Source organism: Dama dama, chromosome X (genome assembly GCF_033118175.1).
Source record: "Dama dama isolate Ldn47 chromosome X, ASM3311817v1, whole genome shotgun sequence".
Taxonomy (NCBI): Eukaryota; Metazoa; Chordata; class Mammalia; order Artiodactyla; family Cervidae; genus Dama; species Dama dama.
The window spans coordinates 163,625,761-163,642,319 of NC_083714.1; the positions used below are offsets into that span (position 1 = coordinate 163,625,761).

Sequence of the window (16,559 nt, forward strand, 5' to 3'; positions counted from 1 at the left end):
TTCCCCATCCCCGATCACCCCCTCCCACCTCCCTCTCTACCCGATCCCTCTGGGTCTTTTAAAAAACAATATTTCCTGGAAACAGAGGTGTAGCCATCGTGATAGACATTGGGGTTCTCAAAACCCAGACAATGTTCATTAGGGAATATAATAGGAAACACTCACAAAAAGTTAGAGGAAGAGTTTTCTCAAGACACACAGCTTTCTTCCATCACAACACCATATAGAGGCTTGAACGCTGAAAGACACATGTGTGGATGTGTGCACATTGACACATACACACACAGGCAAACACACAAGTACACATAATATGCTTACATGCCATAAGGAAGTTATGTATACATAATATAAGAAGGTATATATTGTCAGGGCTTCTGTGGTGGGTCAGAGGGTAAAGAACCCCCCTCAGTACAGGAGACCCAAGCTTGATCCTGGGTCAGGAACATTCCCTGGAGAAGGAGATGACTACCCAGTCCAGTATTTTTGCCTGGAGACTCCCATGGACAGAGGAGCCTGGCGGGGCTACAGTCCGTGGAGTCGCAAAGAGTCAGAAACGACTGAAGTGACTTAACACACATGCTTGCATATATTGTCAACTGTATAACAAAAGACTTTGACTGACTTCATATAATCCGTGTGTGATAAACGGTGAATTTGGTCCATAGGGAGATTAGATTAATTAGATGAATTATCAAAATTAGATTAATTATCAGACACCTTTGAAAACAATATCCACAGTGAATTGTTTTCTCTGTTCTTAATAAAGTGAAGTTACTCAAAACACCTAGAAATTAGGAACAAAGCCACTTTCACATGAAAAAATATACACAATTTTTTACATGCAAACAATATCTTTTCACTTGGCTTGAAAAATTTGACTCCCTGTATAGGCAGACACTGAGATAACATTTTAAACATTCTGCTGAGTGTTTAACCAGGGAAAAATGACTCAAGGTGTGTAATCTTGCTGTCTGAAGTTCTAGAGGAGGAGAAAATAAGCAGATCCATTGTTATCTGCAGCTCAAGGAGTAGACATTAATGGCAAGAAAAAAGAGATTTTTGGCAGAGATGGAGGAATTTTGTATCTGGACTGTGGAGGTCGTGAAAAGGGTGTGCATGTGTCAAAACACTTTGAACTATGCCCTTCCACAAAAGTGCATATAATTACACATAAATACACTTCAGTAAGGGGCTTCCCAGGTGGTGTGTTTATGGTAAAGAGCCCACCTGCCAACGCAGGAGACATAAGAGACACGGGTTCCAACCCTGGGTCAGAAAGATCCCCCTGAGGAGGGCATAGCAACCCACTCCAGTATTCTTGCCTGGAGGATCCTATGGACACAGGAGCTTGGTAGGCTATGACAGAGGGTTTGCACGGAGTCAGACAACGACTGAATGACTCAGCATGCACGCACGCTTTAGTATAGCTGGTTTCTGAAAGAGCAGCCGTGTGAAAATTCAAACATAGAGCTCAAAAATTGCAAAAACAAACAAAAAATCAGCAAAGAGTAAGATGATAATCTTTAAAAATTTAGTGAAAACAAACAGGTATGTTTCCTAGGATGGGATATGTGTGTGTGTGTGTCTGTGTCTGTGAGTGTGCATCAGTATGTGTGGTTGCAATTGACCCTAAGTATACTCTCAATACATACATATATATTATATTTATTTATATATCTATAAACCAGTCACTCCAAGCAGAAATATTATATTGTTTTTTTCTTAGTGTTTTTATTCCTCCATATACATACCCAAGTTCGCATGTTCTTAGTAAACCATTTGCAGTGTAGTGGACGTTCCCTGAGTGGTCCTTGGGGCTGTGAGTCTTTAGTAAACACAGTGGTGATGAAAGACTCCAGGACATTCCCTGGAGGCTCTCAGAGGAACTGTCCCCCATCTCAGAGACCCTGCTCAACCCCACAGCTCAGGGGGTCATGCTGTCAACATCATCCAGAGGGCTCCCTGCAGACTGGGAAGACACACCCTCCTTCAGGCTCGGAGTTTACAGCTGTTTTCCTTCTGGGTGATTTTTACTCAACACAAACATCGATCTTTATTGTGCCCTTTTTATCATCAATTTCAAGTTTAACAAGGGAAAACCCCAACTGGATGTTCTTGATCACTGAATTACTGGACGCAATGTACATGACTCTCCATTTTCCTGAAAGCTGAGAGCAAAAATTCCCCTTGGAAATTTTAGTCCGTGTCTTTTTCTTTCCTCCAGCATCATCCTTCATGGGTTTCCCATCCCTCGTACAAAGCAGCCCACGTGGTCTAACTTGACTGAACAAAGCAGGATGCATAGAGTAATGTAAAACTGAAGTCAGACTGAAAGAAGGAATGGAGACATCTCTGAGAGAGCTTAAGCTCGGATGTCAAAGGCAACAGCTGCAACAGCTGTTTGACTGATCCTCTTTCTCTGTGACAAGAGCAGGAAAGATGAATGAGAGTCAATTAGTACACAGGAGAGATGATACAGAGATGAAGTGGAACAGGTCTAGAGCCAGTAAATGGGGCAATGATCAGCTGAAGGGATACAACGTGCTCATGGATCCACATAATGAAACCACAAAAGGGGGACACACACACCCAAGACCTCCTCCCAGATCAGACCGTCCCTGGTACCTCTGAGACAATTTGCTCAGCTTCCTTTTCTTGGGCGGGACAAGCCAGACCAAGGAGAAGAGTCAGGAACAGAACCTTCATCTTGCGTCTCTTGTGGTCTCTCTTCTGTTGAGGCTGAGGGCGTCCCAGGGGTTGGAGAGGACGTGAACTGTGCCACTTTTTATAGGATCGTGATGTTGGCGTGACGCGTCATGAACCAATGGTTGTTCCTCCCGAAGACCTTGGTCTTCAAAGTCATCTTCAATATCCTGCTTGGCAGGGCTGAGCTTCCGTGGCATTTTGTCATTTTAATCATGACGATTGTTTTAGGAGATAGATGCTTAAGTAACTCTGGACGCTTGACCTTTAGAATGAGTGAGAAATCACAATACACATCTGATATTTAAAGGTCAGGAATATTTATTTTCCTTTATATCTTGAGATCAAACTGGGATATGCTGTCCAGGACACACATCCCCCACTCTTGCATTGTTTTCTTAATATTTCAGTTAATTTAAACATTGACCTTGGTCTTTGTTACTATCAACAAAGCCATGGAAATATTCGTTACGGATGCCTTTGTCATTGGCCACTTCTAACCCACTTGGAGGCTTTGTCTATGTGGGAACTAAAACATTTATTCTTTTTTTTTTTTTTTTTCAAAACCACAATGAGGTACCATTACATGCCAGTCAGGATGGCTGCTATCCAAAAGTCTACAAGCAATAAATGCTGGAGAGGGTGTGGAGAAAAGGGAACCCTCTTACACTGTTGGTGGGAATGCAAACTAGTACAGCCGCTATGGAGAACAGTGTGGAGATTCCTTAAAAAACTGGAAATAGAACTGCCATATGACCCAGCAATCCCACTTCTGGGCACACACACTGAGGAAACCAGATCTGAAAGAGACACGTGCACCCCAATGTTCATCGCAGCACTGTTTATAATAGCCAGGACATGGAAGCAACCTAGATGTCCATCAGCAGATGAATGGATAAGGAAGCTGTGGTACATATACACCATGGAATACTACTCAGCCGTTAAAAAGAATTCATTTGAATCAGTTCTAATGAGATGGATGAAACTGGAGCCCATTATACAGAGTGAAGTAAGCCAGAAAGATAAAGACCATTACAGCATACTAACACATATATATGGAATTTAGAAAGATGGTAATGATAACCCTATATGCAAAACAGAAAAAGAGACACAGATGTACAGAACAGACTTTTGGACTCTGTGGGAGAAGGCGAGGGTGGGATGTTCTGAAAGAACAGCATTGAAACAAGTATACTATCAAGGGTGAAACAGATCACCAGCCCAGGTTGGATGCATGAAACAAGTGCTCAGGGCTGGTGCACTGGGAAGACCCAGAGAGATGGGATGGGGAGGGAGGCGGAAGGGGGGATCAGGATAGGGAACACATGTAAATCCATGGCTGATTCATGTCAATGTGTGGCAAAAACCACTGCAATATTGTAAAGTAATTAGCCTCCAACTAATAAAAATAAATGAAAAAAAAAAAAAAAACATTTATTCCATTAAAAATGACTTTGTTGTTGTTCAGTCACTCAGTCATGTCTGACTCTCTGTATCCTCATGGACTGCAGCACACCAGGCTTCCCTGTCCTTCACCGTCTTGGAGTTTGCTCATGTCCATTCAGTCGGTGATGCCATCTAACCATCCTCTGCCAACCCCATCTTTTCCAGTCCTCAATCCTTTCCAGCATCAGCGTCTTTTCCAGTGAGTTGGCTCTTTGCATCCAGTGGCCAAAAATATCAGAGCGTTAGCTTCATCATCAGTCCTTCCAATGTATATTCAGGGTTGACTTCCCTTAGGATTGACCGGTGTGATCTCCTTGCAGTCCAAGAGACTCTCAAGAGTCTTCTCCAACATCACAGTTCAAAAGCATCAGTTTTTTGGTGCTCAGTCTTCTTTATGGTCCTACTCACATCCGTACATGACCACTGGAAAAACCATAGCTTTGACTATACAGACCTTTCTTAGTAAAGTGATGTTTTGGTTTTTAATACACTGCCTAGGTTTCTCATAGCTTTTCTTTCATGGAACAAGCATCTTTTAATTTCATAGCCATAGTCACTGTCTGCAGTGATTTTGGAGCCCCCCAAAATAAAGTCTGTCACAGTTTCCACTGCCCTCCATCTATTTGCCATGAAGTGATGGGACCTGGTGACATGATCTTAGTTTTCTGAATGTTGAGTTTTAAGCCAGCTTTTTCACTCTCTTCTTTCAGTTTCATCAAGGAGCTCTTTAGCTGCTCTTCACTTTCTGCCATAAGGGTGGTGTCATCTGCATATCTGAGGTTATTGATATTTTTCCGGGCAATCTTGATTCCAGCTTGTGCTTCATCCAACCCAGCGTTTCTCATGATGTACTCTGCATATAAGTTAAATAAGCAGGGTGACAATATACAGCCTTGATGTACTCCTTTTCCTATTTGGAACCAGTCTGTCATTCCATTTCCATTTCTAACTGTTGCTTCTTTACCTGAATACTGTTTTCTCAGGAGGCAGGTAAGGTCTGGTATTCCCATCGCTTTAAGAATTTTCCACAGTTTGTTGTGATCCACACAGTCAAAGGCTTTGGCATTGTCAGTGAAGCAGATGTCTTTCTGTAATTCTCTTGCTTTTTCTATGATCCAATGGATGTTGGGCATTTGATGTCTGGTTCCTCTTCCTTTTCTAAATCCAGCTTGAACATCTGGAAGTTCACAGTTCATGTACTGTTGAAGCCTGGCTTGGAGAATTTTCAGCATTACTTTGCTAGCCTGGGAGATGAGTGCAATCGTGTGGTAGTCTGAGCATTCTTTGACATTGCCCTCCTTTGGGATTAGAATGAAAATGGACCTTTTCTAGTCCTGTGGCCACGGCTGAGTTTTCTAGGTTTGCTGGCATATTGAGTGCAGAACTTTCAGAGCATCATCTTTTAGGATTTGAAGTAGCTCCACTGGAATTCCATCACCTGCACTAGGTGTGTTCATAGTGATGCTTCCTAAGGCCCATTTGACTTTGCATTCCAGGATGTCCGGCTCTAGGTGGGTGACCACACCATCATGGTTATCCAGGTCATGAAGATCTCTTTTGTACAACTGTTCTCTGTATTCTTGCCACCTCTTCTTAATCTCTTCTACTTCAGCTAGGTCCTTGCCATTTCTGTCCTTTAATGAGCTCATATTTGCATGAAATGTTCCCATGGTATCTCTGATTTTCTTGAAGAGATCTCTACTCTTTTCCTATTCTCTTGTTTCCCTCTGTTTCTTTGCATTGCTCCCACCAGGCTTTCTTGCTCTTCTCTGGAACTCTGCTTTCAGAGAGGTATATCTTTCCCTTCCTCCTTTGCCTTTCGCTTCTCTTCTTTTAAATATCACTTAGGTCTTGGATTATTTTTCCCAGGACTTGAACCAGATCTCAGAGCTTTCGCCCCACCCTTGGAATAAATTCTATCTCTTGAGTGTTTGCTAGGTCTTGTTGATTGTATACAGTGCAACCACCATGGGGGTGCAGAACGGTGTGCTGTGCCCTTGATATTTGGAATGTCCAATCCTTGCAAATCCTAGCATCCACTGCTCTTTGAAGCATCCAGCTTTAGGTGTGGAGAACAGTGACAGCTTCCTGACTGAGTCAGTCATCCTGTTCCTTCAGAGAGTACACTGACTTCATGATCGTATGGACTGACCAGGTCTCAGGGTCTGCTGGATTTTGGATACTAGTGATACAGTGGTCAAGAAACATCAGTCCTTCCTCAGTTTCAGAAGGGTTTTTGCTGTCAGAATACACATTTTTCCTGTTGTGGCCCATGGCATCTTACATTTTCTCTCTGTGAAGCTCAGAGAGGGAAACACAAACTCCTTTCCCTGTGATAAATACGGTGCTTTCAGGCACATCTTTCTTGACCAGACTGTCCCCTCTGGTACAGTAAGAGGATCCATAACCCTGTCCCCTGTCCTGTGATTGTATACACTTCTCTGTGTCCCTCTCTGCTGGACACTTCTAGGACATCTCTATCTAACCCCCATCAGAATTGTCTCTGGTGGAACAACTATCCTACTATAGGCATATCTTTCTGGATAGTTGAATTGGATATGCATATTTGTGTGTTTTAAAATCGGGCACTTTCTATAGAGACACACATAAGTCAGGTGTGTATTCAGCCAGTTTATTTAAACCCTCAGAAATCAAACACCAACAGACCGGATGCGACTAGTGACCAGGAGAGATGAGATGGGAAAGGGAGTGTGAGTGTGAAGAGAGAAGGATAGTGTTGATCAGGAACCAGGAAAGTCGTCTTTGTGTTGTTGATCTTTATTCCATGGGAGAAGAGGAGATGTCTGGTCTCACTGACTCTGTAGGTGAATAAAAGAGAACCAAAGGTTTAGGAGAGTCAGCTCTGTGACGGCTGGCAGGGGTGAGCCTCGGGCAGTAGGCTGTCCAGGGTACAAGAGCTGGTGGCTGATCCAATGTCAGAATCCTGGTGGACCTCACTGCTCCACATCTTGTGATGTAGGTGAGGGTCCGTGTGGAATTTTCCCCAGGATGTATGTATGGTGGGATCCTTTACCTGCAGGAAGCATTGTAGGAGTCACGAACACAGGCTGCATTTTCATGGGAATGGTTCCTCTAAAGATGGCTTACAGACTCTGAGATTGGAGTAAACCCCTCTATTTCCACAAGCTTTGTCTTTGGGGTCTTCACGAATCGATTCTTAAATTTTGTTTTACGTTGGAGGATAGCTAAGTATTGATGTGTTTGTTTCAGGCAGGTGTACAACAACATGATTAGTTTATACATACATATATCTATCGTTTTTCAGATTCTTTTCCCATGTAGGTTTTTGAGTTCTTGCATATATTTCCCTGCGCTATACAGTGAGAATTTTTGGTCTATCCATCCTGTATTTAACAGTCTGCATCTGCTAATGCCAATCTCCCAATCCTTCTCTTCCCCAGCCTCCTACTACTAGGCAAACACAAGTCTGTTTTCTCTATCTGTGAGTCTGCTTCTGTTGGGTAAATAAGTTCCTTCATGCCGTATTTTACTTTCCATATATAAGTGACATCACAATATTAGTCTTCCTCTTTCTGACTTTCTTCACTTTGTATGATAATCTCTGTTGCATCCATCTTGCTACAAATGGCATTGTCTCGTGCTTTTTAATGGCTGACTAATATTCCATTGTACCTATGAACCACCTCTTTCTTATCACAGTCACCTAGAAGCTCCTTTATTTTTAATTTGCTTTCTTTCCTTCCATTTTGCCTCAGCAGAAAAATGAAAGCCTCACGTTAGCCTAGACCAGTGTCATTTTCAGAGGCGGTCTAAGTTGAGAAAGTTTAAGTATCTCACTTGAAGAAAATCACCTTCTGAATGGGAAAGTTAATTCAAGTGTGTGTTTCAGACAGTGTGGTTGGAAGACCTTTACTGGCTCTGTCAGAATCATGAGAGATTAAACACCCGCCTTGCACAAAATGTGATCTCTCTTTAATCCCTGTTCTCCTTGAGGGAAGGAAGTTCGTGGACACCCTTGAGATCAGGACTGACGGGAACACGATTTAGTTTCCACCAGCTTGGGGCCGTTCCTGCCTGGCTCTGATGAATCCGGCGGTTGTCCACAGTCCTTCAGAATTCAGTTTTTCTCACTAAAGCTGCTCGGCGTTCATCAACCAACCAGTCTGAAATTTAATAGGGCTCAAGAAATGCAACATAGCCTAATGTAACAGGGGAAAAAAAAGTTATCTGGCTGTAGAATGTAAGTCATTGGGGCAAAACATGGTTACTTGTGAATTTTTACACATGTGAAAGCACAGCGTGTCCTTATTGATTTCTTTGATGAAATAGCATTCATAACAGAGTGTGTTTACTTACAATTAGGTGGAGTTGACATCACTCTTTTTTTTTCACTGGGTCTAACAGTCATCTGGGGGGAGATCAAACAGGCAGGAATAAGAGACCCACCAAATATGACCCATTCTGGTAATTTTAACATTTCTTAAGTAGTGAATTATATAAAAGATTAGTTTCAAAAGAACAAATTACAAGCAAACTGATTTGTTTCCTGGTGGTGTATGTACCTATGGGGTGAAAGATTCAGGGAAAAAAGTATAGTTCCACTTACCACCCTTGGTGAAATCCACAATATTTTCCTCTGGAATCCCAAATTTTCTAATCTCTTCCTTGAATCTCTCCAGGTTGTGATCGTTGACATCTTCTTTGCCTGGAAATCACAATGCAGGAAGCAGAATTTTACCCTTTAGAGCCCCTAACCGTTGCTGAAGACACAGTGAGAAGAACTGAATGTGCTCATCAGGTTTCACTTGGAATAACGGAAGAGAGCCTCAAACAGTTACCATTTCCCATGACTCAGATGTCTGCTGTCTATCTTAAGAATTAATCCCCATCCAACTGTGTAAGCATCCCCGGCCCCCAGCATCAGCAGCAGGACCCCAGAGACTCGCTGGAACTCCATGAATTTGGGGCTCCTTACATCACAGTATGGAACCGCCTTGCTCTTTGACCAACTTCCAGTCTCTGTAACCAGTATTCATGCTCAGGTCTTGCTCTGGGCCCAAATAAATAGCAAACAAGAGTTCTCCCCTGATAGACACATGCTCACCACGTCATACATGATAATGGGAGACAACTGACTGTTTCTTTAACCCACAGTTCCACTCAGTACCTTTCCTGAAACAGATACCTGCCATCCCCAGGGACGCCTGGCGTGCTGCAGTCCATGGGGTTTGCAAAGAGTCAGCTACAACTCTCTGCCACTGAATGAGGAACAGTAACATCTCCCCATGGTACACACACCTCTCAGCGTTTTGACATGGTTATTTGGGGGTGAGGTCAATGTTCCTAAGAACAATGCCTTGGATAAATGAACAGGACAAAGATGTATTTTAAAAGTTTCTGTTTCAAGGCTTGGGATACATGGGAAAAGTGGCATAAAATGAAGGAATTGAGGACAATTTCATTATAAGGTAAAGAAAGTGACTGCCAATCCAGGAGACCTGGGTTTGATCCCTGGGTCAGGAAGATCCCCTGGAGAAGGGCATGGCAACCCACTCCAGTGTTCTTGCCTGGAGAATCCCATGGACAAAGGAGTCCGGCGGGCTACAGTCCATGGGGTCTTGAGAGTCAGACACGACTGAGTGACTATAACTTTCATTATAGCCATGCCTTCCAAAAAAAGGCTCAGTACTTTTATTTTTAACTTTTAACAGGTGGGAATTCTGAATTGTCTGATGATACATCCCACCACTTCCATCTACTTTCTTCACCTCTCTTTCTATGGTAGATTACTTTCCAGGGCTCTTAGGTCGAGGAACACAAAGGCCTCACTCTCATAAATGAGTAATGAAAGCACATGATGAATTATGGATAAAAATACAGCAATGCTGCTGTTACATGGCAGTGGGAATGTCGCCAGGCTGTAATACATACCCAAGAGCCCGATGAGTCTGGATGTCTTGCCTGCTTCATCCTTATTTTCAGAAATCACTATCAGACCATCGTTGGACACCAGAATAAAGTAGAATCGATTGATTCCTGCATCTTTGTTAGAGAGGGAAAATAGGCAGAGTTAGCCCCACCTTGAGTAATTTATTATATTAGTAGATCATGGCTCTATTGCAGTGAATTTAGCCTGCTGGCAGTGATGCCTTCTGTATTTTCTATCGGCAAGCACAACTGCCTGTCAATCTGTCTCATCCCTGTGTCGAATGCTGGAGTTGCTATTACACTAAGGAGAGAAGGCAAGACTTTTCCTTAGTCCCATCTTCTCAAGCAGTTGACTGGTCACTCCTTGTCACGTTCCTAACATGTTTTCTAGAACATGCATTCTAATGAACACATTTTAAACAACGTGAGTGCTTTATCAAGTCCCAGGCTTTAAAAAAAAAAAAAAAATTCTTTGTATTTCAGTTATCTCAGACATGGACTTGATTTCTGATCAAGACCAAAAGCAACAAACCATTTCTGAGAGTAGCACTGCCATGTACGCACGAGACTGTTGTAAAATAGACAGCTAGTGGGAAGGTGCTGTGTAGCACGGGGAGCTCAGTTTGGTGTTTTTGTGATGACCTAGAGGGGTGAGATAGGGAGACAGGGAGATTATGGAGGGAGAGGATACCCGTGTACATAGAGCTGATTTGGCAGCTGCCCTATAGGGAGCTCAGCTCAGCGCTCTGTGTTGACCAAGATGGGTGGGATGGGACGGTGGGAGGTCATAGGGGAGGACATATTTGTATACATTGAACGGATCCATGTTGTACCGCAGACGCCAACGCAACACCGTAAAGCCATCATACTCCAATTAAAAATAAATGTAAAAGATGAAATCGGGAACAATCGGAGATGTTTCATAGAGATGCATTTTAAGGAAGCAATGAATAAACAATCAAAAATTTCATCACAAAAAAATTTTTTTAGATATTTAATTAGAAGAATAAAAAAGGAAAAACTCTCTGTTATTGAGTGCCGGCCCTGTGCACGAAAGCCTTCTGGACATTTTCTATTAATTGCTGTGTCTCCTCTGCCCCTCAGGCTGGGTTACAACAGAGCCCGTTGCCACGCTTGTTGCTGTGAAGACGGTTTACCTAGCAGTGAGCTCTGTCCCCGCCTGGAGGGACACCCATCCTCTCTACCCGTCCACTCTGCCCTGTGGGTCTGGACAGGATGCAGCGCCAACCTACTACGTGTCATTTCTACACCCTCTAGTCCATCCTGTCTCTCCTGGGCTCCATCACACCTTCCTGCACCCACTCAGCGACATGGGAGGTAAAACCGCCCAACTGTGTTCCCAAAACATGCCAACCCCATGGCTCAGTGTCTGAAAACACTGACAATCATTAGAAAAAGATTAGATTGAGAAAAAAGGAAAAAAATAGCCACTGAAATTCAGTCTCCTAGCCCCGGACAAGTGCATGCTCCTTGCCCAAACCCGCCCTGGGTCCACGAGCCTTGGGTCACTTTGGAACAACTTAAGTCAGATTTTCCATGTCCTCTGGCCACCCATCTTTGAGAGGAGCCATCCAAGGTCTGGGCTTGGACTCTGTGTTCAAGACAAGATGCGATGCTGGGGAAATTCAGGGACCAGCAACTGGTGATGCCTCTGGTTAGTAGAACTAGAATTCACACATATGCATTTCTCGAGGAGATTAAGACCAAGATTTCAACCTGAGTAAACATTTACCCGTGGAACACTCATACTCACAGTCAGCCGTGTAAACGTTGTTTCCTATCTGTGTTCCAGTAACAGACGTCTCTATGCATTCCCCGTTGTGCCTTAAAGACAGAACAGCTTCCAGTTGGTCGATAGAAGTCATACCAAATTCACATCTCGAGGATTTTCTTCCACCAACGCCCCACCACCCCTACGCACACAATGCCCTGTGTCACGAATCACTTTAGTGACTGAGACAGTGTGAGATTCACCAGAGAAACTTGTAACATCCAGTGACTATCAAGTGACAAGGATTGTCACGTGGATGCATGATATTTGAGCAGTCATTCCAGGGATACACTGCCAGTACAAAACAGGTCACATTCACAAGCAAACAATCATGGAGAAAGCCAGAATTGTAGGAAAGAAAAAGGAATGCAACAGTTCTGGGCTGGAATCCTTTCCTTCAAGCTGAGAGGCACAGCTATTAACACAGACCTTAGAGCTCTCCCAGTCCTGACAGTGTATTCTTAGAGTTTGCATGCCTGCATGCCAAGTCGTTCCAGTCATGTCTGACTCTCTCTCTGACCCCCATGGACTGTACCCCACCAGGCTCCTCTGTCCATGGAATTCTCCAGGCAAGAATACTGGAGCGGGCTGCCTTTCCCTTCTCCAGGGGGGTCTTACCAGCTCAGGGATCAAACCCAAATCTCTTAAAGTCCCCTGCATTGGCAGGCGGGTTCTTTACCACTCGCACCATCTGCAAAACCCATTCTTAGAGGATATAATTGCCCCAAAGTGCAGGATATGAAAGAAAAAAAAAGCCTTTAATTTTATCAAAAACAAACTCTTGCTATATAAAAACACCTTAAGAGGACTTCCCTGTGGTCCAATGAATGAGACTGCACCTGCCCGAGCCGGGAACACAGGTTCAATCCCTGGTCCCAGAAGATCCCACATGTAGAGCAGCAAGTAAGCCCATGGGGCACAGTTACTGAATCCGTGCTCCTCCACTAGAGAAACCATCATAGCAAGAAGCCTGAGCACCACAACTAGAGAGCAGCCCCCGGCTCGCCACAGCTAAAGAAAGCCTGCACGTAGCAAGGAAGACCCAGCAAAGCCAAAAAAACAATAATAACAATTTTTTTTAAAAAAGCATAAGAGGAATTAACATGAAAGGACATCTGTGTATGCAAACACATTCACCCACATGCAAAAATACATTTGATATTTGACACAGTGAATGATATTCAAATATGAAAGTCAAAGTCGCTCAGTCGCATCTGACTCTTTGCCACCCCGTGGACTATACAGACCGTGGAACTCTCCAGGCCAGAACACTGGAATGGGTAGCCTTTCCCTTCTCCAGGGGATCTTCCCAACCCTGGGATCGAACCCAGGTCTCCTGCATTGCAGGTGGATTCTTTACCAGCTAAGCCACCAGGAAAGCCCAAGAATACTAGAGTGGGTAGCCTATCCCTTCTCCGGGGGAATCTTCCCATCCCAGGGATGCAGGTCTCTCACATTGCAGGCAGATTCTTAATCAGCTGAGCCACAAGGGAAGCTGACTACATGGCAAGAAACAGTCCATATGACTGAAGCAACTTAGTACGCATACATGTGTGACTTATAATGAATTATATATATTTATATACCATTATCTCCAAGCATAAGCCTCTTCATTCTTTCCCTTTTCTATTCATTTATTAAATTTTTACTGTGTTTCTATATTAATTGCTCAGTCATGTCTGACTCTGTGTGACCCCATGCACAGCAGCCCACCAGGCTCCTCTGTCCATGGGATTCTCCAGGCAAGAATACTGGAGTGGGTTGCCATGCCCTCCTCCAGGGGATCTTCCCCACCCTGGGATCGAACCTGGGTCTCTTCTGTCTCCTGCACTGGCAGGCAGGTTGTTTACCAATAGGGGCACCTGTGCTATACAATAGGTTCTTATTTATTAATGTTTTTATTTCTCAAAATGTGTACGTGAGTTTGCATGTTCTCAGTAAACCATCTGCCGTGTAGTGGACATTCCCTGGGAGGTCCTTGGGGGCTGTGAGTGGTTAGTAAACTCAGTGGTGATTAAAGATTCCAGGATGTTCCCTGGAGGCTCTCAGGGGAACTGCCCCCCAACCCAGCTCATAGACTCTCCTCAGCCCCACAGCTCAGGGCATCCTGCTCTCAACATCACCCAGAGAGCTCCCTGCAGACGAGGGAGACGCACCCTATCTCAGACTCGGGGTTTACAGGTATTTTCCTTCTGGGTTATTTTTACTTACTTGAGAAAGAAGTGGAAGACAAGGGAGTCCCCTTTGTCATTAAAATTGATGCTGCGAAGATAAACATTGAATGGCCCATTCTCACTGGTCTTCTCTGGGTTATTGGAGGCGATGTAATGGGTTTTCCATTCTCCTGAAAGCTAAAAGCAAAATTCCCCTTAGAAATGTGAGTCCCTCCCGTTTCGTCCTTTTTGACACCATCCTTCCGGGGTTTCCCTACACTTTCACTGGGGCAGAAGCTACCCAAGTTTATTGAGCAAAGCCCAGCTTCTAATGTAAAGACTGAAGTCAAAGGAAGAAAAAGGAATTGAGGTGTTTCTGTGACCCCCTTAAGCTTTCTTGTCAAATGCAGAACTCCAATCCAACAGTGCTTTGACAGAACCTCCTCTGATTTGGTCTTCCCTGCTGGTTCAGGCGGTAAACATCTGCCTATAATGCGGGAGACGTGGGTTTAATCCCTGGGTCGGGAAGATCCCCTGGAGGAGGAAATGGCAACCCACCACACTATTTTTGCCTGGAGAATCCCATGGACAGAGGAGGCTGGTGGGATACAATCTATGGGTTTTCAAAGAGTCGGACAGAACTGAGTAACCAACACCTTCCCTTCACTTTCCTCTGTTTTACAAGAGCAGTGAAAATGCCTAAGAGACAAGGAAGATAATAGGATATTCTTTAAAAAAAAAAAATTAGTGAAAACAGACAAGTATATTTCCTGGGATAGGGTGTGTGTGTGTGTGTGTGTGTGTGTGTGTGTGTGTGTGTGTGTGTCTCTATCTATATTTGTGGTTGTAATTCACTGTAAGATTACTATCAAATGGGATTCCCTGGTGGATCCAATGGTAGAGAATCTGCCTGCACTGTGGGAAACATAGGTTCGAAACCAGGGTCGGGAAGATCCCCTGGAGGAGGAAATGGCGACCCACTGCAGTATTCTTGAGTGGAGAATCCCATGGATGGAGGAGCCTGGTGGGATAGTCTATGGAGTTGCAAAGAGTCAGACACAACTGACTGACTAACACCTTCACTTCACTTCCCTCCGTTTTGCAAGAGCAGTGAAAATACCTAACAGACATTCAATAGACAGTAGAGACTGAGCTTCCCTGCTGGCTCACGCAGTAAAGAATCTGCCTGCAGTATGGGAGAGCTGGTCTCAATCCCTAGGTTGGGAAGATCTGCTGGAGGAGGAAATGGCAACCCACTCCAGTATTCTTGCCTGGAGAATCCCATGGACAGAGGAGCCTGGTGGGCTACACTCCATGGGGTTGCAAAGAGTCAGAAATGACTGAGCGACTTCGCACAGTGTCCATGAATCCACATAACAGAAACCCCTAAGGAACACACACACACACAACCAAGGCAGACCTCCTCCCCTATCAGCTCGTTTTGGGTACCTGTGAGTGGTGTGGCCCAGCTGGACGCTGCTGGCAAGAACAGACCAGACCAAGGACCAAAGTCAGAAACAGGACCTTCATCTTGTTGGCTCGCATGGTGGACTCCGCGTGGTCCTTCTTCCTCCGAGGCTGCGGGCGTTCCAGGGGTTGGGAGAGTATGTGCACGGCTTCCACTTTTTATCCTATCCTGCTGCTGTTGATGCAAGACAACACAAACCACTGGCTGCTCCTCCTGAGACGTTGATGACATAGACAACCCCTGCTGATATCCTGGCTGGCAGTTGAGCTTCCCGGGCAATCTGTCACTTTTTATAATGAGATTATACACTTAAGTGGAGCTTAAGTGCATCTAGACATTTGCCCTTTACACTGGGTAAGAAGTCAGGCTCTTTGAAGATCAGGAATCTTTGCTTTCCTTAACATCCTGAGATTTAAAATGGGAGAAATCGTCCAAGATACATATCCACAACTCCTGAAATGTTTCTTTGCCATTGAGAACAAGGGGTTTAAGCTTCTCTTCCAGAACTAAAGGAGCAATAAATTTAACAAGATTATAATGAGGACCAAGAGACCCTGGGATTCTCTCGGGTTTCTCTCAGGTGAGGAAGACAAAACATGTTGATCACTTCCTCCTCACAAGGAGGACAGTGTGTTCAGACACCCTCAGTAACTTCCTGGAGAGAGAGCATGCCAGCAGTTTGTTACCATCATCTCCTTTTCCAAAAGCCCTCTTACCCATCTGTTTTGTAATATGTTGTTTGCTCACTGACTCAATGGTCTCTTCAGGCAAGCAAGAAAGGGTGAGACTAGTTCTTCTAACTTTAAATATTTTGGAAGAAAAAAAAAGGAAAAAAGTATCTTCCTCCCAATAAACTATAAAATTCACATTTTAAGGCGGGACAGGGAAAAAAAAGCCAGACCTCAACTTCTCTCTTCTGTGTTGCCTTGGACCTGTTGCCTTTTCTCCTCAAGGGTAGGGTGTGTCTCTCTACACATTAATCCGAGACCCTCCAGACACAGGAGGGTGACCTTGACCACCGGGGTCAATTATGTTTTTCTTTCCTCTGATGCTGTTCACATAACTTCTTAAAGACCAGGAGGGGGTC

At 44.2% G+C, this 16,559-nt stretch overlaps 1 protein-coding gene across 1 annotated transcript; it reads right to left on the reverse strand.

Annotated features, from left to right (window-relative positions):
* Positions 1-7,006: 7,006 nt before the first annotated feature.
* LOC133052992 (odorant-binding protein-like) lies at positions 7,007-15,534 on the reverse strand. The gene is made up of 7 exons (XM_061137745.1): positions 15,454-15,534; positions 14,063-14,202; positions 11,834-11,904; positions 10,063-10,173; positions 8,738-8,836; positions 8,263-8,294; positions 7,007-7,183 (listed from the first exon to the last, which is right to left on the reverse strand). Exons 1-7 carry the CDS (start codon positions 15,532-15,534, stop codon positions 7,007-7,009), a joined length of 711 nt encoding a protein of 236 aa, XP_060993728.1.
* Positions 15,535-16,559: the final 1,025 nt, after the last annotated feature.